Source organism: Artemia sp. Qi Xiang Cuo, chromosome 18, assembly GCF_049724085.1.
Source record: "Artemia sp. Qi Xiang Cuo chromosome 18, ASM4972408v1, whole genome shotgun sequence".
In the NCBI taxonomy this organism is placed as follows: domain Eukaryota; kingdom Metazoa; phylum Arthropoda; class Branchiopoda; order Anostraca; family Artemiidae; genus Artemia; species Artemia sp. Qi Xiang Cuo.
This window is the reverse complement of record NC_142811.1, coordinates 31670652-31698133: the sequence shown is the minus strand read 5'-3', so window position 1 is coordinate 31698133 and position 27482 is coordinate 31670652. Positions and strand designations below refer to the sequence as shown.

The 27482-nt window shown below is 32.2% G+C and overlaps 1 protein-coding gene across 1 annotated transcript in view; it reads right to left on the bottom strand.

The window, feature by feature from the left end:
• Ddr (discoidin domain-containing receptor 2) overlaps positions 1–27482 on the bottom strand; it is a 191375-nt gene that overhangs the window by 64742 nt on the left and 99151 nt on the right. The window contains exons 9-10 of the mRNA XM_089104637.1: positions 21788–21898; positions 17925–18329 (exon numbers count right to left, since the gene is read on the bottom strand). Of these exons, the coding sequence (XP_088960763.1) occupies positions 17925–18329; positions 21788–21898 (516 nt within the window). The remainder of the gene's footprint in view (positions 1–17924; positions 18330–21787; positions 21899–27482) is intronic.

Below are 27482 nucleotides of genomic sequence, written 5' to 3'. Positions count from 1 at the left end.
GTACATATGATATTAATTTTAAATACGATGCATAGAAAATAACACAATTTATACTATTATGTCAGTAAGATATTTATTCAGAATATTAATGGGGGCGCCCGTCCATCCTACCCCAAAACCAAAGCTCTCTATGAATAAAAGAAAAAATTGCATATCTTTTTAAATTATGAACGTCACGATTTTAAAACTTCTTGGCTTAAATTTCAATCTGATTAAAATCTTAAAAAAGAACGACAGTCATAGATGGAGCCTAAGCTATTTATATTTTAAATACTATGAATAAAAAATAACACTGTTTTGACTATTAGTTCTGTTTTTTTTTTATTCAGAATATTAAAGGGGGGGCACCGTCCCCCCCCCTCACAACCCAACCACCCAACTTATAAAACAAAAAAATTTTATTTCTTTTTCAATTATGAACGTCACGATTTTAAAACTTATAGGCTTAAATTTCAATCTGCTTAAACTCATAAAAAAGAACACCGGTCCTAGATTGAGCCTAAGATAGATATATTTTAAATACAATGAATAAAAAAATTAACACAATTTTGAATATTAGACCTGTTTTATATTAATTTTAAATACGATGCATAAAAAAATAACACAATTTTGACTATTAGGTCCTTTTGATATCTTTTCAGAATATTAATATTCCTCACCCCCCCTCCGCACAACTACAACCCCACCCAACACATTAAATATCTGGTGAATATTTAAAGGAGACGCATTGCTCGTTAATCAATTTTTAGTCTTAAATATGATATATTTCTGCAGGCTTGTTAAGAACCGTTTTAGACAAAATACCCTATACCTGAACAGCTGTCAAACAGCGTTTGAATTATGTGTTAGATATGTGGTCCGCTTTCAATCAGAAACTCAATATGATAAGATAGTTAAAAGTAGTTATACGAAAATTTGAACTTAGCGTGAAAGGCGAGGTGTTGAGGAGGAGGGACCCCCCTCATATACGTAATAATTTTGGTTCATTTTAAGTTTTTAGTGTTTCTCCTTACTTTCAGTGGAAATTTTTTTGAATATTTCTAATACACTAAAACATAGAGCTCTACAAACATCAGAATCAACTTTAGAGGGAAAATTTATATTTAAAAGTGGGGTTTTTATTTCCTTACTAAATTTTTCTTCTTTTTTTTTTAAGGAGTAAGTGGATTCATGCAATTACTCTCCCCTTAAAAACGACCGAGATGGAACGATACCACATCGATGCAAGCTACCAAAATACATAGTGAAAATATCCCTTTACACATTGACAACGATTCGAGTGAAACAAGAAAACAGTTAAGGGCACTTCTAAAAACACAGAAAAAGGACAAACATACCCGTCTGTATAATGTTAGAGATGTGAGACGCATTAGTCTATTAAATCACGCAATGAAATACCCTGTGATATCGTTTTTCCCCGTTTTTTCTTTTTTAAAATAATTAACAAAACCGAAAATGCTTACCGGAAAAACTATATTTTTTTTTTTTTTTTTTTTTTTAATGTTTCTGTACATTTTTTTTTATAATTTAGTTTATATTAAATTTTTAAAAATTAAAAAAATGGTAATAGTTTTTTTTTTAGATTTTCGTTTAATATTTAGCACTACGTGCATGAAATCATTAAATATGATATTTAATTAGCTGTTTGGGTTTTCAGACACCATAGCTAGTTGAAACTCTACATAAATATCTTCATTTTTAACCTAATTGCGTATAGTTTAAATAATTCTAGGAGGATGAAGTATTTTTCTACTTAACAACTGCATTAATAACTTCCAAGATGATAGGACAGTATGACACAGAATTTATCAGTTACAGAGAGTTCAATAACTCCCCTCGCAATGACTTCCAAGGGTTTTATGACTCCTCCCCACAATGAATTCAGATGGTTTTAAGACTCATCTCACTAGTCATAACTCCATTCAACCTTGAGTGAAGGTATAAAAGTTTGATGAAGTATTTCTCTGCTTAACAACTACATTAATAGCCTCCAAGATGATAGGACTGTTTGACACAGAATTTATCAGTTGGAAAAAATCATCTTGCGGTGTTATATTCGAATGTGCTTTTTTATTAGTGTCTATGGATCTCGAAGAAATTGACTGTTATCATTGGTTAGTGAACTATAATCTGTTTGAGTATGATAAAAGATTGTGGAGTACTACATTACGTTATATAAACAGACTGGGATTCTATGATAGAGTGATTACACCACTTAATAATACTAGTCAGGAACTGAGAAATGTCCAGGAGGAAGTCAGTGAAATTTGCAGCTTTTTCGGAGTTGAAGCGCTCTATGTAAAGGGCAATGTACCTACAGATAAAGTTTTAATTCAAAAGTGTGACCCTAGGATTCCACTTTTCAATCTAGAAGAGTTTACGTGTCCTAAATTTGAATGGGGCTATCACCGTCCTGAAGACGAGGTTAGGTTCTTCCCACAGTGGATACCTAAGAACAGACCTGATCAGGATAAATCCATAAGACATGTTAAAACCTATCCTATATCTTGGGACCAGAGTTTGCTGATTTTTAAGATTTAACTCTAAGTAATATTTTTATTTAAAAATTTGTTTTTTTTTTTTTTTTTTATCAAAAAAAAAATCTGTTAATAAATTTAATCAATAAATATATTTAAGATTAAAACCATAATGTTATTTATAATATTATTTATTAAGATTACTCATGAATAAAAAAGGGATAAAACCCTATAACCAAATTCAATATTTGTTATCTACCAGAAACTTCATGGAAAATGAACAGCTCAACATTAACTTTTTACCGCTTGATCATTTTCAGACTGAAAAGATCAAAAGATATAAAAACTTTTTCTATCTTCTACGGAAAAATTTAGAATAGAACTTTAAATTTCTTTATGTGTTGATGAACTTAAAAACTGATGTGTAAGATTTTTATTTGTCTCTGGATAAACTAGAATTGAAATGTAAGTTCTTTAATAAAATTCGGAATTGAGTTAACTTTTCATGATCACAGAATAAATTTTTCTATCTTCTACGAAAAATTTGGATCACTACTTTAAATTTTTAAATCCCTTTGAGAAAATCTGAACTGAAGTGAAGAATTTTTATTTTCTCTGGAAAAAAATTGAATTGATCTGTAATTTAGTTCTTTTTTCATCGATAAAATTCATAAGAGAACTTGAACTTTTCTTCACCTACGTGAGAAAAATAGAAATTAAATGACGCTTTTTATATTCATGGACATTCTTAATAGTCATAGTCTATATGTTCGTATATTCTAAACTAAAATTTAGAACATTACTTTAAATTTGTTTATGTCTTTCGGAAAAATTACAGACTTAAAGTGGAGCTCCTTATCTTCATAGTGAAATATTCATGATCAATGTGTAACTTTTTATATCTTCTACAAAAAATTTGGATGAAATCTTTAAATTTATGACTTTGGGGAAAAATCTGAATTGAAGTGGAACCTTTTTATATTATTTGGAAGAATATAATTGATCAATAACTAATTTCTTTTTTATTGAGAAAACTCAGAAGAGAAGTTAAACTTTTCTTCACTTCCTTGAGAAAATTTAAAATTGAAGTACAACTTTGTCTTTCGGGAAAATATTAACACTGGAGTTTTTTATCTTCATTGAAAATATTCACGATCAAAGTATAACTTTTTCTTTCAAAATACAAAATACTTGTTACAAAACCAAAAGATTTCTAACAATATTAAAAATAGTTCTTACAGAATATAAAAGTTCAAACAAAATCCAAAGCAGTTCTTACAAAACAGAAATAATTCTTAAAAAATACAAAAAGTTTTAAGAAATCCAAAATAGCTCTTACAAAACAAAAATTATTCGTAATAAATACAAAAATACTTTACACAAATCCACAATATTTCTAACAGAATATAAAATACTTGATGAAAAATACCAAATACTTACTTCAACATACTAAATCTCTAAAAACACCCCGCTTAGTTATTATAAAATACAAAAAAATTCAAAAATAGCACGAAAATAATTCAAGTACCGAAGAAACACGTCTAAAGCAATACAAAAAGTGGTGATAAAATAAAAAATAGTTATAAAAAAACAAAATCAAGTCGTAAAAATAGAAAAAACCCTTGACAAACCTCAAAAATAGTTCTAACAAACATCTAAAAAGATTCTGAAAAATATAAAATACTTGTCCCAAAGCACGAAAATTCTAACAACACCGAAAGTAGTTCTTAAAGAATACAAAAAGTTCAAACAAATCCCAAAAATAGTTCTTAAAAAACAAAAATCATTCTTACGAAATAGAAAAATATTTTAGACAAATCCAAAATAGTACTAACAGAATAAAAAATAGTTGTTGCAAAACTTGAAATACTTGTTACAAAACAAAAATATTTCTTAAAACATCAAAAATAGTTCTTACAGAATATAAAAAGTTCAAACAAAATCAAAATTGTTCTTACGAAACATAAATAATTCTTAAAAAATATAAACAGTTCTAATAATTACAAAATACTTATGACAAAACAAAAATTATTAGTAGTTAATAAAAATATAATTTACAAAAATATACAATAGTTATCAAATAATAAAAAAAATATTATTTTAAATAGAGAAAAAACATTAAACACTAACATCAAATACTTTAAAAATCCCACAACTTTCTTCTATAATGCAAAAAAATTCAATAATATAACAAAAATAATAATTAAAAAGCAGAAACAATTATTGCAAAATACAAAAAGTTGTAAGAAAATCAAAAATAGTTCTTAAACAACAAAAACTATTCTTAAAAATAGAAAAATCCTTTACACAAATCCAAAATAGTTCTAAAGAGTTAAGAATATCTTCTGCAAAATATGAAATACATGTCACAAAGCACGGAAATTCTAACAACACCGAAAGTAGTTCTTACAGGATACAAAAAGTTCAAACAAAATCCGAAAATAGTTCTTAAAAAAAAAAAATTATTCTTACTAAATACAAAAATATTTTAGACAAATCCAAAATAGTACTAACAGAATAAAAAATAGTTGTTGCAAAATTCGAAATACTTGTTACAAAACAAAAAGATTTGTATGCCTTTCCTTGGCACCTTTCCAAGCGAGCGGGGACTCCCCACTGGTTCCTACACATTGCAAAAAGTGAGCAGTACGAAAACTCCACGTTTTCAACCAGACTGGTTTTTTAGGGACCAAGCGGGAGAGATATGTACAGTCGACCACGCTTTATTTCATTTTTTTACGGTTCATTTCGACCAGGGTCCGGGCCCGCACGTCTCCTGGTCTAAATGTACCTTAAAAAAATGAAATAAAGCTATGTCGACTTTACATATCTCTCCCGCGTGGTCCCTAAAAAACCAGTCTGGTTGAAAACGTGGAGTTTTCGTACTGCTCACTTTTTGCAATGTGTAGGAACCAGTGGGGAGTCCCCGCTCGTTTGGAAAGGTGCCAAGGAAAGGCATACAAATCTTTTTGTTTTGTAACAAGTATTTCGAATTTTGCAACAACTATTTTTTATTCTGTTAGTACTATTTTGGATGTGTCTAAAATATTTTTGTATTTCGTAAGAATAATTTTTGTTTTTTAAGAACTATTTTCGGATTTTGTTTGAACTTTTTGTATCCTGTAAGAACTACTTTCGCTGTTGTTAGAATTTTCGTGCTGTGTGACATGTATTTCATATTTTGCAGAAGATATTCTTAACTCTTTAGAACTATTTTGGAGTTGTGTAAAGGATTTTTTATATTTTTAAGAATAGTTTTTGTTGTTTAAGAACTATTTTTGATTTTCTTACAACTTTTTGTATTTTGCAAGAATTGTTTCTGCTTTGTAAGAATTATTTTTGGAATATGTTTGAATTTTTTGTATGCTATAATAACTATTTAGGATGTTGTTAGAAATTTAGTGTCTTGAAGCAAGTATTTGGTATTTTGCACCAAGTATTTTTTTGTTCTGTTAGAACTAATGTGGATTTGTGTAAAGTATTTTTGTATTTACTACGAATAATTTTTGTTTTGTAAGAACTATTTTGGATTTCTTAGAACTTTTTATATTTTTAAGAATTATTTATGTTTCGTAAGAACAATTTTGATTTTGTTTGAACTTTTTATATTCTGTAAGAACTATTTTTGATGTTTTAAGAAATATTTTTGTTTTGTAACAAGTATTTCAAGTTTTGCAACAACTATTTTTTATTCTGCTAGTACTATTTTGGATTTGTCTAAAATATTTTTCTATTTCATAAGAATGATTTTTGTTTTTTAAGAACTATTTTGGGATTTGTTTGAACTTCTTGTATTCTGTAAGAAGTACTTTCGGTGTTGTTAGAATTTTCGTGCTTTGCGACAAGTATTTCATATTTTGCAGAAACTATTTTTAATTCTGTTAAAACTATTTTGGATTTGTGTAAAGGATTTTTCTATTTTTAAGAATAGTTTTTGTTGTTTAAGAACTATTTTCGATTTTATTACAACTTTTTGTATTTTGTAAGAATTTTTTCTGCTTTGTAAGAATTATTTTCGGAATAAGTTTGAATTTTTTTGTATGTTACAATAACTATATGGTGTGTTTTTAGAAATTTATCATGTTGAAGAAAGTATTTGGTATTTAGTACCAAGTATTTTATATTCTGTTAGGACTGTTGTAGATTTGTGTAAAGTATTTTTGTATTTATTACGAATAATTTTTGTTTTCTAAGAACTATTTTGGATTTCTTAAAACTTTTTGTATTTTTTAAGAATTATTTCTGTTTTGTAAGAACTGCTTTGGATTTTGTTTGAACTTTTATATTCTGTAAGAACTATTTTTAATGTTGTTAGAAATCTTTTGGTTTTGTAACAAGTATTTTGTATTTTGTAAGAAAAAGTTATACTTTGATCGTGAATATTTTCAATGAAGATAAAAAACTCCAGTGTGAATATTTTCCCGAAAGACAAAGTTGTACTTCAATTTTAAATTTTCTAAAGGAAGTTAATAAAAGTTTAACTTCTAGTAATAAATGTATAATTACAAAAGGATTGGTGTTATGGATAACGGAGTAAATTCCAAATAATATAAAAAGTGTTAATTGTACTTAAGATATTTCCCCAAAGACGTCAATTTAAAGATTTCATCAACATTTTTTTGTAGTCGATATTAAAGGATAAACATTGATAATGAATATTTCACTATGAAGATACGGAGCTCCACTTTAATTATGTAATTTTTCCGAAAGACATAAAAAAATTTAAAGTAATGTTCTAAATTTTAGTGTAGAATATAGGAAAAGTTATACTATGACTATTAATATGTTCCAGAAAGATACAAAGCTTCATATAATTTCAAATTTTATCAAGGAGTTGAAGAAAAGTTCAAGTTCTCTTCTGACTTTCCTCGATGAAAAAAGAAATAACTTACAGATCAAGTCTATTTTGTCCCAGAGAAACTAAAAATTTTTCATTTCAGTTCAGATTTTCTCAAAGAGATGGAAAAATTTAAAGTAGTGATCCAAATTTTTCGTAGAAGATAGAAAATTTTATTATTTGATCATTAAAAGTTAAATCAATTCCGAATTTTAATAAAGAACTTACATTTCAATTCTAATTTCTCCAGAGAAAAATAAAAATCTTCCATATCAGTTTTTAAGTTCATCAACACATAAATAAATCTAAAGTTCTATTCTAAATTTTTTCGTAGAAGATAGAAAAAGTTTTTATATCTTTTTGATCTTTTCAGTCTGAAAATGATCAATCGGTAAAAAAGTTAATGTTGAGCTGTTCATTTTCCATGAAGTTTCTGGTAGATAACAAATATTGAATTTGGTTATCCGGTTGTATCCCTTATTGAGTCGTTAGTCATCTTAATAAATACTAGTCTAAAGAACTTGATGGGTTTAAGCTTAAATATATTTAGTTATTAAATTTATTAACATATTTTTTTTTTGAGAAAAAAAACAACAACAACAAATGTTTACAGAAAAACAGTAATTAGAGTTAACTCTTAAACATACACAAACGATGGTCCCATGATATAGGATAGTTTTTACCATGTCTTATGGATTTATCACGATCAGGTATGTTCTTAGGTATCCACTGTGCGAAGAACCTAACCTCGTCTTCAGGACGGTGATAGCCCCATTCAAATTTAGGACACTTAAACTCCTCTAGATTGAAAAGTGTAATCTTAGGGTCACACTTTTGAATTAAAACTTTATCTGTAGGTACATTGCCCTTTACATAGAGCGCTTCAACTCCGAAAAAGCTGCAAATTTCACTGACTTCCTCCTGGACATTTCTCAGTTCCTGACTAGTATTATTAAGTGGTGTAATCACTCTATTATAGAATCCCAGTCTGTTTATATAACGTAATGTAGTACTCCACAAGCTTTTATCATACTCAAACAGATTATAGTTCACTAACCAATGATAACAGTCGATTTCTTCGAGATCAATAGACAATAATAAAAAAGCACATTAGAATATAACACCGCAAGATGATTTTTTCAAACTGATAAATTCGGTGTCATACAGTCCTATCATCTTTGAGGCTATTCATGTAGTTGTTAAGCATAGAAATACTTCATCAAACTGTTATACCTTCGCTCACGGTTGAATGGAGTTATGACTATTGAGATGAGTCTTAAAACCATCTGAATTCATTGTGGGGAGGAGTCATAAAACCCTTGGAAGTCATTGCGAGGGAGTTATTGAACTCTCGGTAACTGATAAATTCTGTGTCATACTGTCCTATCATCTTGGAAGTTATTAATGCAGTTGTTAAGTAGAAAAATACTTCATCCTCCTAGAATTATTTAAACTATACGTAATTAGGTTAAAAATGAAGATATTTATGTATAGTTTCAACTAGCTATGGTGTCTTAAAACCAAAACAGCTAATTAAATATTCTAATTCATGATTTCAGGCACGTAAGGCTCAATAGTAACCGAAACTCTAAAAAAAAAACTATTAACCGTTTTGAACTTGTGAAACATTTAATAGCCTTTAATTTCTAAATCACAATGTACAGAAACATTAAAAAAAAAAAAAAAAAAATCTCTTTGGTCGCTGAACCATTTTCGGGTTTTGTAATGCTTAGCAAAACGAAATAACGGGGTATAACGATATAACCGGGTATTTAATTGCGTGATTTAATAGACAAAAGCGTCTCACATCTCTACCATTATACAGAAGGGTATGTTTGTCCTTTTTCTGTGTTTTTAGAAGTGCCCTTAACTGTTTTCTTGTTTCACTCGAATCGTTGTCAATGTGTAAAGGGATATTTTCACTATGTATTTTGGTAGCTTGCATCGATGTGGTATCGTTCCATCTCGGTCGTTTTTCAGGGGGAGAGTAATTGCATTAATCCACGTACTCTTTAAAAAAAAAAAATAATAAAAACTTAGTAAGGAAATAATAACCCCACTTTTACATATAAATTATCCATCTAAATTTGATTATGATGTTTGTAGCGCTCTATGTTTTAGTGTATTAGAAATATTAAAAAAAATTTCCACTGAAAGTAAGTAGAAACACTAAAACTTAAAATGAACCAAAATTATTACGTATATGAGGGGGGTTCCCTCCTCCTCAACACCTCACCTTTCACGCTAAGTTCAAATTTTAGTATAACTACTTTTAACTATCTGCTCATAGTGAGTTTCTGATTGAAATCGGAACACAGATCTCACACATAATTCAACAGCTTTTTGACAGCTGTTCAGGTCTAGGTTATTTTGTCTAAAACGGTTCTTAACAAGCCTGCAGAGATATATCATATTTAAGACTCAAAAGTGATTAAAGAGCAATGCGTCTCCTTTTAAATATGAACAATATATTTAATGTGTTGGGATGGGTTTTAGTATTGCGGAGGGGGGTGAGGAATATTAATATTCTGAAAAGATATCAAAAGGACCTAATAGTCAAAATTGTGTTATTTTTTTATGCATCGTATTTAAAATTAATATCAAACGGGTCTAATAGTCAAAATTGTGTTACTTTTTTTTATGCATCGTATTTAAAATATAGATAGCTTAGGCTCCATCTAAGACTGATGTTCTTTTTTACGAGTTTAAGCAGATTGAAATTTAAGCCAATAAGTTTTAAATTCATTTTTTTCATAGTTGAAAAAGAAATACAATTTTTTTATTTTATCCTGTGTGAGCTTTGGTTTTGGGGGAGGGGGAACGGCGCCCACTTTAATATTCTGAATAAAAAACAAACAGAACTAATAGTCAAAAAAATGTTATTTTTTATACATAGTATTTAAAATATAAATAGCTTAGGCTCTATATAGGACTGTAGTTATTTTTTAAGAGTTTAAGCAGTTTGAAATTTAATCCTATAAGGTTTAAAATAGTGACGGTAATAATTGAAAAATATTTTCAATTTTTTATTTTATTATTCGCGAGCGTTGGTTTTGGGGTAGGAGGGACTGGCGCCCCCATTAATATTCTGAATAAATATCTTACTGACCTAATAGTATAAATTGTGTTATTTTTTATGCATCGTATTTAAAATTAATATCAAATGTACCTAATAGTCAAAATTCTGTTATTTTTTATTCAACGTATTTAAAATATAGATATCCTAGGCTCCATATACGACTGGCGTTCTTTTTTATGATTTTAAGCAGATTGAAATTTAAGACTATAAGTTTTAAAATCGTGACTTTAATAATTTAAAAAGACATAACATTTTTTTTCTTTTATCCTGTGTGAGCTTTGGTTCTGGGGAGGGGGAACAGCGCCCCCATTAATACTCTGAATAAATATAAAACTGACCTAATAGTCAAAATTGTGTTTTTTATAAATATTATTTAATATATAGATATCTTAGGATCTATCCATTACTGTCTTTTTTTTTACGAGATTAATCATATTTTAAATTAATCCTATAATTTTTTAAATATTTATTTTTATAATTTTAAAATAAAAAATAAAATTTTATAATCCTTCAGGGTTTTTTTTTGGGTGGGTGCATTGCCCCCCCATTAATATTCTGAATAAATATCAAACAGACCTAATAGTCAATATTGTGTTATTTTTTATGCATCTTATTGAAAATTAATATCAAATGGACCTAATAGTCAAAATTCTTTTATTTTTGTATGCAACGTATTTAAAATATAGATAACTTAGGCTCCATATAGGACTGGCGTTCTTTTTTAAGAGGTTAATCAGATTGAAATTTAATCCTATAAGTTTTAAAATAGTGAAGTTAATAATTGAAAAATACAAAAAATTTTATTTTTATTTTATACTAAGTTAGCTTTGGTTCTGGGGAGGGGGGACCGGTGCCCTCATTAATATTCTGAATAAATATCAAACAGACCAAATTGTGTTATTTTTTATGCATCGTATTTAAAACATAGATAGCTTAGGCTCTATCCAGGACTGTCTTTTTTTTTACGAGTTTAAGCAGATTGGAATTTAAGCCTTTAAAATTTAAAATCGAAGTTTCTGATGGTTGAATTTATAGGAAGAACGTAGATATGAGTAATATCTTTTATATGAGCTACTAAAAATCTGTATAGATACCTGCGATAGCAATACGCCCAAAAATAATACGTCCGATACCGATACACTGTGCAGCCCTTTCGTCAGGGGACTTGGAGGGTCATAATATCACCAACACCAAATATATTTGACTCTAGCAATGTCTCTTGTAATCGTCAAATCTATTAAGTATCTGATGTAAGCACCCCATTCTTTAATTACCCCGTGAGGCATTCTTACCATTTTTTCTATGTAATTATAAAAAATGCTATCTCGAATATAAACGATTCGAAACTGATGAAGAATCAAATATGGAACCTGATTATATACAAAAAATAATAGGCGATTAAAAAAGAATATAAACCGGTTTTTTGAACTAAAAAAAAAAGACATTGAACTTTGAAATTGCGTCGTTCCTCTTGGCAAAGAGTGTGATTATCTGTAAAAAAAAAAAAGACATTGAACTTTGAAATTGCGTCGTTCCTCTTGGCAAAGAGTGTGATGATCTGTAACTACTAGAAAAAACCTGTTTGTACGGGGGCGCAAGCAAATTCAAAAGACCTATTCTACTGATAAGCTACCTTATTTATATGATGAATTACTTTCGTTTAATGTGATTTCGTTTATTGAAACATGGAACGATCATTCTCCTATATCACCTCTCCAAGGGTATTTGGTTGAACAGGTTGTGCGTAAAACAGCAAAAAATAACAGACATTATGGTGGTATTTTGGTTTTGATTAAATCCTCAGCTATAGATGGTTATGAAAGAATTAATAGTAGATCTGAAAACTTACTTTGGGTACGTATTTGTTTTAAATATAGGAAGAGATTAATTTTGGGCGTTGTGTATATCCCTCCACAAAATAGTTCGTATAGTCGAGAAAATACTTGGGAAATTTTAGATGATGAATTGTCGCTGATACAAGAAAGTTATAGTGATTTTGAGTGCGTTTTGATGGGGGATTTCAATGCTTATACCGGCGTTGAGGTTGAGGTTCCAGATGTATTAATACCAGATTTAGGGGATTTGGTCCCAATTTGTTGTAGACTACCGCGGAGTAATAAGGATGAAAAAAGAAAAATAAATGTTTGGGGAAGAAAGCTCCTGGCGCTTTGCGGGGAACATGGTCTGATCATTGCAAATGGAAGGTTTGGAAATGATAAGGGTTTGGGCGAGTTCACTTGCCTTTCGGGCCCAACTCCAAGTGTTGTAGATTATGTGCTGATTAATACGAAATTTGTACCTGAATCGATTGGTATTGATGTCCTAGATTTAGTTGGATCCGATCATAGAGCTATTAAGCTTGAGCTGAAGACTGGGAGGCTTCAGGATGTCGTTCCTCGAGTTAGAAATTTATCTAATGGGGAGCTTAGATTAGAGGGCTTAGGAAAAAGAATTAGATATGATTTAAATGATAATGATTTTGAAACATTTAAAAGGGAGCTTATGAAGTTGCATGTAACAAATAAGTTGAAAGCGTTAGAAGAAGATGGAAAAGATATACATGTTATAATTATGGAGTTAAATGAAATAATTTGCAGTTGTGCAGCATCGTGTAATCTGAATAAAAACGAAAATAAAAACTAGCGATATTTTGATTTGGACTGTAAGTTAATGAAAGAAAAGGTCAGATACTTATTGAATCTTTTAAAAGAATGTGATAAACCTGATGAGCAAAGTTTAAGATTAGCCGAATATAAAGATAAAAGAAGAGATTACAAAAGGTTAATTAAAAGGAAAAAAAGAGTTTGAGATTAAGAAGAAACTGGATATTGCAAATTATTTTAGAAATAAAGATTTTAAGAAATTTTGGGGTTATATAAGGAATGATATTGGAAATGAAAAAGGAAAGACACAGGTGGCTCCAGACACCAACTCATGGCCTGATTACCTAGAAAGCATGGAAGGTGATTGGGCAGAATTACAAGAGGTAACACATACCACAGAGATGGTTGTTTATCCCATGAAGGAACATGATTATGATTTAGTAGGGGAAGTGAGTAATGATGAGGTCAAGTTTGTATTCAAGAATTTAAAAGGAGGTTCGGCTGCGGGGGTCGATGGTTTACCAATAAAGTTATTTAAGAATTTTCTTTAAATTTTTATGTCGATAATTGTTTTTATTTGTAATAAGGTGCTAACTTCAGGACCATGGCCAAATGAGTGGAAGAGATCATTGCTTATGCCGCTTTTTAAGAGAGGTAACCCTAAGTTGCACATAAATTATCGTTTAATAGCGCTAGTCCCTGCTTTAAGTAAGATAATGGAGAAAATACTAGATACAAGGCTTTCTAAATGGTTATATAAAAAATAATATAATACATGAAGAACAAGGAGGTTTCAGAACAGGGTACGGGACGGTAGATACAATATTTATTTTAAAGGCATTAATTGATAAATACGGAAAGGGAAAAACTTGTCTTTATGTGGGATTTCTGGACCTCCACAAGGCGTTTGACAGTGTCGACAGAGAGCTATTTAAGGATGCCCTGGTTAGAATTGGCCTCCCTCATTTGTTTGTGAGGTTGATAGTGAGTATGTATATTTGTGTGAGTGGAATCGTGTTTGTTGGTAACAGGTTTTCTAGGTTTTTTAATATTAAGCTGGGTGTAAAACAAGGCAGCACTCTTTCTCCTAAATTGTTTAAAATTTTTATAAATGATGTTGTTGATTATCTAGAGAATAGATGGGCTCCGAATGTTAGTCTAGGGACCCATAAACTATCACTACTATTATTTGCAGATGATATTGCCTTGGTAGCTAGCATACCGCAAGATCTGCAGACGCTTTTGAGTCTTATAGATGATTATTTGCAGATGAAAAAACTAAGGCTGAATGTTGAAAAGAGTGAAGTTGTTATTTAAAAAAAAAGGAAAACAAGTGGCGAAGATAATTATAAATTTGAATTTAATAATGAGGAACTTAAAGCAAGTAAAAGAATAAAATATTTAGGATTTGTTTTATCGGAAAATGGAAGTTTAAAGAGTCATGTTGATGAATTAATTAATAGAGGTAAAGTGGCCATGTCTGCAATTTTTAGAAATCCGACGATAATGGGAATTAAAAACATAAAAATGCACAAAAGAATATTTAATAAAAAAATTTTACCAGTATTAGAGTATGGAGCGGAGATTTGGGGCGGAGAAGCGGCACAGAATTTGGAGTCCCTCCAGCTCCAGTATTATAAAAGACTATTTGGATTACATCAGACAACTCATTCACAGGTTCTGAAAGGTGATATGGGCCTGTTTTTGTTAAAACTACGTAGGTCTATTTTGATGCTTAGATTTTGGTTGAAGATCATTAGGTGCAATGAAGACAGACTAGTAAGTGCTGCTTATTATCAGATGTTGAGCTATGATTCGAAAAGGTCGTGGCCATCCCAAATTAGGTCATTACTAGAAAGTGAGGGAATGGCTTACTTATGGAATGACGGTCTTGGTTCCCGTGATCTACCAACAAATTTAGTAAGCCAGGTACGATTTATCTTAGAGGGTCAAGAAATTCAGTATTGGCAAGGGCTGGTTTTAAATTCTGCTACATTGAATCATTATAATCAGGTTAAACCTAGTTTTGGAGAGGAAATTTATTTTAAATTCAATTTACCGGCTATGATTTTATGTCGATGGATTCAGCTTATGGCGAATTGCCTTCCAATCCAGAGTAGACAAATGGTGTTCGACAGGGGGATAGTACATCCTGATGGTCGGTATGTGTGTCCTCTTTGTAGGGATGAGGACGAAGATTTGGACCAGTTTCTCCGAAAGTGCCCGGTGCTCTCTGATTTAAGGGAAAATTACTTACATGGGATTGTTTTGCTGCTTCCAAATATCTTACAAAGTAGTAATCCAACCACAATATTTCGTATTGGTGCGTACATAGAGAAGGGATTAAAGAGAAGGAAATGTTTTTACAATTAATTATTATTAATTATATGGAATTAATGTTTTTTTTTTTTTGTATTTTACCAGAAGGTATTTTTCGCTATGTATTCATGTTAATGTGTGTTTGTAATTTGCTCTGTTGTAATTTTTCTATTTTCATATTTTTTGTGTGTATATGGCTCTTGGGCTTTTTGAAATACACGATCTATCTATCTATCTATCTATCTATTCCACCAAGACGAAAAAGTAGAGAGTAAATGAGCATCGACTCGTTTAATTGATTGGTCAAAAACAACAAAAAATTAAAACCAAAAGACAAGGATTTTATTCATATAAGAAACATCTGTCACGAGAAAATAAATAGAATTCGTTTTTAAATTAAATTATCTAAATCATAAACGTAGTCACCGCAAGAGGTTTCCGTGGAAGGGACTTTAAGACCAATGAATCTAGATTCCCAATATTTTGATACCCCACTACACCAAGCAAAATCTGGCTTTGTGCTATTTCCATGATAAATGTCTGTTTTTGTAAAATACCCATTCTTTAAAATTTAACTCCCTCCGCGCCCTGAAATTCTCACTTCATATAATATTAAATTGTAGACTATGCACGTACGTAGGAATTATTCAGGGGGGGGGGGCAATACAAAAATGGTAATTTAAACAAGAAGTGCTCGGAAATTCGGGAAAACTCAGTACCCCGGGAAGCCCAGACCCCATCCCCCCATGATTACCTTCCTGTCTTAGGATATTGATCTTGATTCAACTCTTCAAAATACTAAAAGCACGCTGAAGCTCATCAATTTTTCAATTTCTTTTTCAGCAGAAATCCCTAAAATTTATCAATATTTTTATTTAAACACGTACTTTATTATTTTTTTAAATTTTTCTTTCTAATGCTAATTCAACAGCCTTCTAAATTTTTCAATAAGATCTATTAGTACAGCATTTAGTCAGGTCCCATACCAGAGTTACCCTTAAAAGAATTAAGGAATCTCATAAATTTTAAATCACTTGTAAAACAAAAACAGACATAAATTCCGTAAGGAAACCACTTGTAATTTTGTTGCAACTTTTGGTATGTAGGGAAGAAAAATTATATTTGACAATGACTTTGAAAACGGATTTCTTTTTATGGATTATAGACAGCTCCAGAAATGCAACAATCTTGAATTGCAGACGAGAAACAGAATCATAGAGCCATGTTTGGCAGCCTCTGTTGGACCAAGAATTTCAGTGGACGGAACAATAAAAGAAAAGAAAAATAATTCTACTCTTTCCCGCTCTCCAAGATGCGTTAAAGTCAATAGCATCTGAGAATACTTTCTACCCTCTACCTCACTAGAAGCGGACTAAGACACATTTGTCTCCTTTGGGAAGACAAGCAAGTCATTTTCTCCGTCTCGTCGGCTGCAACCAAGACTAGAGTCAAACTTTCAAGCCAGATGATACCTGTTTTCAAGGCCGTACCCAGGATTTTTTTCGGAGGTGGTTTTACTAAAAAAATTTCGGGGGGGGGGGGGGGGTTACACAAAAAAAACTAAAAAAAACCATACAAAATTTGCTTACATTCATTTTTGTTATGTTTTTACGAGTCAGACAAATATTTCAGGGGGGGGGGGGTCAAACCGGGTCCCCCCCCCCCTGGATACGGCCCTGCCTATTTTTTACTATTAATTCTGATATTTATGATACAAAAATGGCCATAAGCCATGGCAGGAAAATCAAAATAGTCTGTAACTCGCTATCACTACAATATTATGTGCACCTTGAAACTCAATAAACAGGAGATATCCTCTACTATTAAGACCTCAAGAAGATATTGCGCCTAAAGACCATATAAATGATGTAGGCAACATCGTTTTATCATTTGCCATTCTATTGTACTTCATCCAGCACGACACCAAAGCCATTCTACCACCAGGGTATCTTCAATAAATGGAAAAAATGAATAGATGTTTGATCGATAAAGTCGATAGAATACTAAAGAGAGTTACTAGTTTCTTAAGTGAAGTAGCTTACTGTGTTCGTATTTAATCTAGATAAGCTTAAACATGTTTAACATCTTTTTTCATTCATATTGGGGAGTGGCACAGAAGCTGTAATTGATATGGACATTTAAAATGATTTGACAAATAAGCTTTACGGTCAAATCAAATGAATAAAGGGTACTGTTTCGCTTAATGGTACACAACGGCTGTAGACAGTCAAATGAATGCCGTGATGGAGACCCGTAAGCGGGTAATTGTTATCTAAATTGATCGAAGACCGTGGTTTCTCATTGAATTTACAATATTTAAAATGTTGTTTTTTGGGGTTTAGGGCGGGGGGGGGGAGGTACCTAGGTTAGGTTAAGTAATTAATATATGCTATGCTTGACCCCCCACCCTCCTAATGTGCAAATATATCGCCCAAATTTGTTTATAAACTATTATATATACATCCTACCTTATTTTTTTTTATTAGCATTAACCAAACTTGACATCTTTAGTGTGTACCATTAAGCGAAACAGTACCGAATAAAGTTTCATATTATATGCTTCATGCAGCCCTTATCTATCAGCCGCAAAAACAAAACAAAAAACTTACCACTTGTATCTTTATACAATATATCCGGGATTTTTCCTCCATGTGCTAGTGGTGTACTATAGCCGTAGTGAGGCGAAGGGTTTGAATTATAAAATGGTTCTTGGTACACTGAATTTTGTGCTTTGACTAAAAGTGAATCACCACCTGATGTTACCAGCAGCTGAGTGGTTGATGGATCAAGAGAAACAGCACCATTCTGTTGATGGTAGTCATTTTCAAAGAGGGGAGCTCGAACTGGCCATCCATTTTTCGAGGGTAATGGACTACCACTAAAGGATTTTCCAGCTTTATTCCGAAATATAATAAAAAAGATTGAAGCACCCATTATTAAACTTAGAGCCACTAATACACCAATTATTACTGCCAGATAAGTTTGTGACTCGTTGTCTTGATGACCGTTATAATCTAGAAAAGAAAATAAGATGATAATGGAACCGTATTTTACCCTTACAGGCTAGAACCGTGTGTTCGTGTTCGTGAGTGTTGATGCGTATGTATGATTTAAAAGAGGGTCTAACGCAAAGTTATTCAGATTTGAATAAGATTTCCCCTTCTAATGCTCAACTTTCTCTTTTATCTTCTAAGTAGAACAGATCAAAGGTCTTTTGGAACTCATACTAGAAACATATTAGCTAAGGAAGAAATAGAATTTTGACAGAGCTCTCGATCCATTAACGGAAATGGAGAGTCGAAATTCCTTTAAGGCTTTCTCAGTGGGATTCCTTCCAAATAAACATCTCAAGTATTGTCATTAAATGATATTTAAATAAATTTAAAAGTGAAAATCGAATCAATATTTCGAATTTATTTTTGGGGAGTTAAACAGTTAATCCAATTACTTAGAATGGTATCGCCAGAAACACTCTTCATACTTCTAAGTTCCATTTAATTTGATAAACATATAATCCAGAATCAAACAGTTCGTGGTAACGAACTGTAAGTAAGGAGTGACCCAGCTCAATAGTAACCGAAACTCTAAAAAACGGAATTTTTATACCCATAGATATATCAAAAGAATCGGCTTTTTATGCTGATTTCAAATACATATACATATAATTTCAATAGGTTTAGTCTTACCCATCAAAGGTTACGAGTCTGAGAAAATTTTCCTGATTTTCGAAAAAAAAGAGAAACACCCCCTAAAAATTAAGTAACCTTAACGACAATCGCACCGTCAGATTCAGCGTATCAGAGAACCCTACTGTATAGGTTTCAAGCGCCTATCTGCACAAATGTGGAATTTTGTATTTTTTGCCAGAAGAAAGATCACTGATGCGTGTTTATTTGATGATGTTTTGTTTTTTTTTTCACGGGGAGGGGGCAACTAGGTCCCCTTCCCGCCTCTTTTTTCCCAAAATCGTGTGATTAAAATCTTGGGATAGCCATTTTGTTCATCATTGTTGAAAGGCGCAATAACTATGCCTTTGAGTATAATATGACCTCCCTCCCCCCCACAGCCCCAGGGGAAAGGTCTTTAAGTTAAAAAAAAAATTCCCATTGTTTACGCATAGTATTTGGTATTGGGTGTATGCATACATTTTAGGATGAGAGGGGGGGGGAATTTTATGATGGGGGTTTTTCCACGGGGGAATTTTCCATAGGGAGGGAAGTTTCCAGGGAGTGAACTTGTCAGGGGAAATTACACACTGGGGGAATTTGCCAGAATTCTTATACACAATTCTTTTTATATGTCTTGCTTTCTCTTTCCTGTCTCAATTTTACGCGCGACGTGGTTAAGAATAATTGTCCGAGGTAAATTTTCACCGGGATTGAATTGTATAGAGGATATTTCCATGGGGAGGGGGTTTCTCCGTGGAGGTGGGGCCAGATTTCCTGGCATTATTTAAAAAATGATCCGAAATTAAACAAAGAAAAAACAAGTGTTTTCAACTGAAAGGAAGGAGCAACATTAAAACTTAAAACGAACAGAAATTATTACGTATATGAAGGGGGTGCCGCATCCTGAACACCTCGCTCTTTACGCTAAAGTTTGAATTTTTTCCCAATTCTTTAAGAATGACTCCTGAAACACATGGTCCGTTTAATTAGAACAATAAGACGTTTTTTTTTAAATACTAAAAAACGTTAGCGTAAAGAGCGAGGTGTTGAGGAGGGGGCAACCTCCTTCGCATACGTAATAATTTCTGATCGTTTTAAGTTTTAAAGTTGCTCCTTACCTTCAGTTAAAAAACTTGTTTTTTTATTTAATCTGGTTAATGTCGACATTCACCGTTGAACGTCCGAAATTCCGTTTTCTCTGCTTGGATTCAATTAGCTTTGTGAATCAGTTTTTTCAGTCTTATGCAAGCTATGAAGGTAAAAGTTAAAGTTAGGATAGGTTATATTATGTTAGTTTAGGTAAAGCTACGTTAGATTAGGTTAGATTTTGGTTATAAATATCAGAAATGGGTTAAAAACCCAACCTAAGCTAACCTAACCTATCATCATCATCAAGCCTCGCATTAAATTGAAAAAGTTGACTGGCAAAGCCGACTAGATCCAAGGAGAAAAAAGGTATTTTGAACATTCACATAAACACACACACACACACACACACATATATATATATATATATATATATATATATATATATATATATATATATATATATATATATATATATATATATATATCCAGAAAACAAGAGCAACTTCATTTAAGGGGCGTTTCAAATATTTTGCCGGTAGGCTAAAAAATTTTAACCATGGGTTTGGAAAAATCATCATGACAACAGTTACGAAAAATTCAAATACATTATTGAATGTCATGTGATGCCCTGAAATTTTTCCACATTTTTTGGATAAAACAAAAATAATTAGAATTGTTTGTATTTACTGGCATAATTTGCATCGATTACCATAAAATTCGCACAACAAGGGTCAAAAGAGGAAGCTATAATAACTTTAGTTATTTATTTTTTTTTAGATTCGACGAAAACTGATGTGAACTTCCAAATTATTTCAGTTATTAGTGTCATTTTTAACAATTTGTTTGCATTATGAGGCAAAAAAAGGTATGACCTTCACAGAAGAATGGTAATAAATAAATCAGATATATAAATAAACAAAACAGTAACAGTTTTGAACCATAATCCTGTTGAAGGTTTTTCACCTCTTGTTTTAATTCAAGTAACAATTATCAAGTTTGCTGTCATTTAATTTACCGAGCACACATTTACTTCTAAGGCCGAGGGGAGGAATAGAATGCAGAAACCGAATAATAATTAAATAATAAAAGCTTTCGTAGTTTTTGTATGTTTTTACTAGTCTTGAGAGGATGAATTACTTTGGGGTTATTTATGTGGGTGTCAATGATTGAAACGGATTTTTTTTTTTTTTTTTTTTTTTTTTTTTTTTTTTTTTGCTTCATTGTACGGGAATTTGACTGCACTGATCGTCCACAAAACAAGTCAATTTTTAGTCGTTGAAAAGTCCCGATTTGGTGGTATCTTAATACTATTCTAGTGTAAATAATTCGTCACAGCAGTGAAAAAAAAAATAATAAAAGAACCGGTTTAAGAATAAGTGAAATCGTATTCCGGAAATCAGATGATGTGTAGTTCTGAAATATCAAAAGTACAATTGCGTCAAGTGGTCAAGGCACTTGATCCCGGATTTGAAAAAAATTACTTTTGGGGGGTTATTTTCATTGAAAATCACCTTTTTGGTGTTGTTATTGAGAAGATTGGAAAAACAACGAATTTACCCTCCCCCCTCAGAATTTGAAAAATTTATATAGCCCCCCTCCCCACTTGTCTTTTCGTGAATTGATGCCGTTGCCGAAGTAATTTGTAGTGTAACACCTTTCCGCTAAACTTACAAAAGTATTGAACCTTAACTAAGAACAAAAGTATTGAACCTTACCATTTTGAATCTGGTTATCTCTTTCTAGCCCAGATTTCACATCAGATCCATCACGCATAACCGACGACTCATTTAACTCAACAACAGTGGTATAATTCCTTGCAGAAGGTTCTGAAAAAAAAATACTTTAGCTAAAACCAAAAACAAAACTAGGCTGTCGCAGGAGAAGCTAGCTTGAATAGAAAAATCAACACTGACTCCCTTCTTCAGCTTAAGGATAAGTAATGATAAAGAGATGGTGATTTAAATAGATAATTTCAAATGACCTTCTTACACTCAATATACTAAAAAAAATGGAAATGAATTAAACTTGAAGCCACTCACGTCTCTGATGTGATGTTTAAAAGTTACTCCAAGAAAGATTTTTCCGGTGATTTCGGCATTAGCTATGGTAGGCCCTCGGTAATGCGGCCGATCACCTTAGGAGAAAAATGCCATCTCCACTTTATATACGTTGTCAAACATTTTGAATGAAATGTATAGCTGAGTTATGTCAACGGTGTAAGGATGAAACCATTCAGAGCATTGTAAAGTAAGTCAAGAACTGAACTTCGCCGACAACGACCAAAATAAAAAAAAATGGAAAGTTGGAAATCTATACATACAAATAATAGCCTATATAAATAACAAGCCCAACAAAGATATTTTCAAAATCATAGGGGGCACAGCCCCCCCCCCTGCTGATGGCACTTTATGTGCATTTTATCAGGAGGGGGAGGATATCAAATCAATTTTCATAGGACATTTAAAGAGGGTTCTTTACAACGGAGATTTTTAGTTTAATGCTCATTTTAAGCAGCAAAAAGATCCCCGTTCAATAAACTGCCGTCTCTCCGCCCTTTTGTCAAACAGTTCATACAACGAGTTGTGAGTGAGAAGTGGCTCATTCTAATAGTAACCGAAACTCTAAGAAATAAAAATCCGATAACCATTAATGCATCAACAGAGTTAGCTTGTTCTGCTGATGCCATAAATATAATATTCATTTGGCTTAGAGTTACTTATGAAAAGCTACGAGCCTGAGATAATTCTCTTGATTTCCGAAAAATGGGGAAATACCCCCAAAACGGCGAGGGATCTTGATGAAAATCACATTATTAGATTCACTGTATTAGAGAATCCTAATTTAGAGGTTTGTATTAGACGGTATTAGACTGTATTAGAGGTTTCTTCGTGGACTAATGGTCCACGAAGGTTAGGAGAGGACCCATCCGAATGGAAATTATAAGTTCTAGTGCCCTTTTTAAATGGCCAGAGAGGTTTCCCAAGGGAAAGTAGCGTTTTCTGCCATTTTATGGCATTAAACTACAGCTTTGCCAAAAAAGGACTAGTTTGCTATCGATCGGATATTCTGATATGGGCAATCGATTTAAAAGCAATCAAAAACAATTTATTGAACATCTCAGTTGCAGAGGAAGTACGGACGGTGGCACATTCGTTCCCAAAAAGTCACGTAGCTTATACATTTATACACGTAGCTTAGGCCTATACAATAAATAGACTGCAATGCTTATTTATTGCAATGCTTGATTTAACTAAGTTGATTCAGTTAATTAGATTTTTCATAAAATTATGTTCAGTGCTGTATAATTATACATCATCTATTGTGAAGAAAGGGGCGGTGGGTCACTGTGCAGTAGGGGGGGGGGATACCTAAAATAGTACATTTCAACACCCAAATGGAAGAGGAGTCAAATTTAATATGTAATCCCTTTTGATTCCAGGAAAATTTATTTTGGTCTACACTTTTATTATTCATAAGAAGATTAATAGCACCCTTCCATTATGACAATCTTTATCTATGTAGAATAATACTCACACACTCTCCAGCAGAGAGGTGGAGAAGGGAGGATGGTGCATTATAAGCCTCGCCACTTTTTTTTTGGGGGGGGGGGGGGTAAGTGCTGCAAGGACCTTTGTTTTCAGAAGTTTAAATTGTATTATGTCTCATTTCCTATTTATATATTATGTTTAATGTCTTCTTGTTTCCCAGGAAGCGTTGCCCCTCCTCTAGTGTCCATGGGGAAAATCCTTACAAAACAAGAAGGTCATACCTTATAAATCTGCCTTCAACACCGTGGCAATGATGCCCTTATAGATTTTTTTTATATTCCAACAAAGGCCGTATCCAGGGGGGGTACCATGTTTTAACCCCCCCCCCCGAAATTTTACACCGAGTCGAAAATAAGTCGAAAATTAGTAAAACATAGGTAAAAATCAGTACAATTAGTCGAAATCTGAGTCAAAAATTAGTACCCCCCCCCCCCCAAAAAAAAAAAATCCTGGATCCGCCCTTGATTCCAACCCCCAACCCTCTTAACAAAAACTCGAGGAGAGCATTTTTTTTTCAGAGATGAATATCATTCTCGAAGCATTGTTGTAAGGAAAAAGCCATCCATGTCAATACAAACCGAAACTCTAAAAAGGTTGGATTACAAAATAAGTAACAATGATACAAAAAGAAATGAAACTCCCCCAAAAAAGGTGCCTGAAGGAAACTATCAATCCAGTATGTGACTTTAGATGGTTTATTTAACCACGGCCTTTCAGTGTGTCTGACCAAAAAATGTAACCAAGTCTTACAGAAAATCCTATATTTAGAAAAATATACCACTGAATTAAATTTTGCGTAAAAAACAGTGGGCTTAAGGGACGACAATGTCCCTTTTACTCCCCCTTACGTTGCTCTTTATTTTCATGCGAAAAAATAATATTATGTAATCATTTATAACCAAGGCTGTATCTAGAGAGAAGTTAACAGGTTTGAGCCCCACCCCCGAAGTTTTTTATCCGACTCGTAAAAACGCAAGAAAATACATATAAATTTTTTTAATGTATTTAAGTGTTTTTACCACCCCCCCCCCCCCAAAAAAAATCCAGAAAACACCCTTGTTTATAACTATATTTGGACTCGGCGGGGCGAAAAATAAAAATTACAGAAAACGAACTATACTTGTCTATTTACTGTTTTTCTGATTAAAAGAAAAAAGACTAATTACCAGCTACCTGACTAAAAAGAGAAAAAATCAAATATTAAAATGTATCTATTTTAAATATTATTTTCATAGGCAACTTGCACTTTCTCGCTAATTATCTTTATGGCTAGGGCTAAGGCAAGGAACCATATTGTTTACCATAGAATATCCGACAAACACGCTTATTTAATGGGCAATATTTGATATTATGCAGTCTTGAGGGTCTTCACCGGAAGTTTCAGTTTAATGAAGCTGTTAAAAAAGTTATCGTCATTCTTTTGGTCAATTGTTCTTTTCAACTCTATCAAAGGCGATTAGAAACTTGACACTAGACATATTTAAGAATCAATTAGCCGCATGGCCTCTGAGAGGAAGCCTTATTGCTTTTATCTAAGAGGTCTCTTTTGTTAGTTATTCTCCAACGCACCTCTCGTCTTACGCCATTAAACTGTTTCGGCTACCAAGCTCCTTGTCTGGTTTTATCAGAAGATAGTGTTTCAGAAACACATTCTAAGGGTGATTTACGACTTTTTCCTTGACGGATGTCTGGCGAAATCTGAGACTTGACTCTGACTTAATCCTAAGGAATGGCCAAATGATTAACAGCGTTTATTTTAGATGAACAGGAGGCATAATCTCATAACATTAACCGTCATTTTTTTAATGGAAGTCTCATTTAAAAAAATAAATAAAAAATTGCATTACTATTATTGATATGCTTGAAATATCTAGTAGAATCATTGAGATTTGTAGATAAATATACCCTTGTTTGAAAAGGCATTTGGAAATTTAAAAATGCTTCCTGTATAAAATACATTTCCTTTAAGAAAAGCAAAGATTCAAATTAGTGAAAGTCAAGATTCATTGCTTTATCAATTTTTAATGACATAAGTAAAATTTGACTACAAAGACATTAGCTAACTTTATCCTTGCTGGTAACGAAAATCTGAAAATCGAACAACTGAATTATTTTAGGGAAGCGAAACAGAAGTGCATATATATATTAAAACGAAAAAAGTCAACAGAAGAGAAAAAAATGTTGGGAACAAAAGAAAAAAAAGTATGTAGTGTAAAGTCTCTTCCTGATTTAAATTGTGTTAATAGATTAACCTAGCTGTCAATATTTTTGTTACAACTTCCGCTTGTCACGGAATCCAATTGTTGTAAGCTTTACTTTTGTTGTCTAATAGTTGGGCGAGTCCATCCAATGGTGCTTACAACTAGTATACCATTCTGCAGAGCAATATATTCAAGTCCAATAGAGATTTCATATAAAGAGTCTTTATTTATATCAAAGCCATAGCTTTCTACATACTTATCACGTACAATGCATAAGTTCGACTCTCTCTATCCAAAGGCTAAACGCACCAATATATACGTATCTTTCTATGGGTTTATGAATATTTTCTAGGAATCTAGTCACTTTTCACATTACTAGGGTTAAACACATATTCAAGGAAATCCTTTGGACTCCGTGACAAGCGGAAGTTGTAACAAAAATATTGACAGCTAGGTTAAACTATTGACTTAATTTTAATCAGGAAGGTACATTACAATCCACCCCCCTCTTAAAGAGAACCAAAGTTCTTATTATTTCCCTTCATATTTTTGACTTATTTAAAAAAAAAAGGCTTTTAGATTATCCTTTACATAACTTAAATCCCGACTTTAGCAAAAAAAATTAAGATTTTAAAACTACGCTTAAAAGTTCTGGTATTACGGCGCAGAATATCCATGAAACAAACATAAAATTAGGACACAAAAAAATAAAAGAACAAACAGCAAATACTAAATTAGGGTGTGCACTTAAAAACATACACTGAAAATAAAAGTGTTCTGTTTTGACGGGGAATCACTTCGGCAGGATAAGTCTTTAAACTGTGCTTCCCTTCTCGGCCACAAAACTGGCAATGTTGACACTGTTTATAAGTGAAAGCCTATTCGTTCACTAGGTACGCAGTCACTTACAATTGTCCCTACACGTAAACATATAACATAGACTTATCAATAAATCTTATCGCGTTTTAATGTAGCGAAAGCCTATCTTTGCGAGAAAAAAAAAATTAGAAATGAGGATTGGACATAATTCCAACTTTCTTTAAAAAATCTGCTATAAAATTAAACATAATTTTTATTATGATTACTCTCTTTATTGAGAGGAAAATCTTGGTAACAGCAGCAATGTTATCCATATATATATAATCATTTGATATGGCGGAAATTTTGTGCTTGCGGAAATGCCGGTGTTGATGGCAAGCTGAATTTCAGGGAGGTATTTGCTCCAATTACTTTGATCTTGGGAGCAAAATGCTCTGGCAATAGCCTTGACGGTCTTTACTGAATTTTTACATTGTCCATTAGCTCGGGCGTTATGTGGCGTGGTGCAGCGGTGTTTAATATTCATGCTTGCTAGGAATTTTTGCATTTGTTCGGAACGAAAGTAGGATGAGAATCACTAATCAAGAGCTCGAACAAACCGAAGTATCCTATCACCATTTCCCTAAGGAAATCACAAATTGATCTTGCGTTATGTCCTTTAACGGAGCTAACACGACAAATTTAGTATAATGCTCTATAAGCATTACTATATGTCGGGCCGGAGCACCAGTGTCATTTGGTGATGGTGGGAGGGGACCTGCGGTGTCTATGCTAACTATTCTAAACGGATACATTGCAGTATCTGTTTGGCCTAATATTGGATGTATGGACTTCGGGACCTT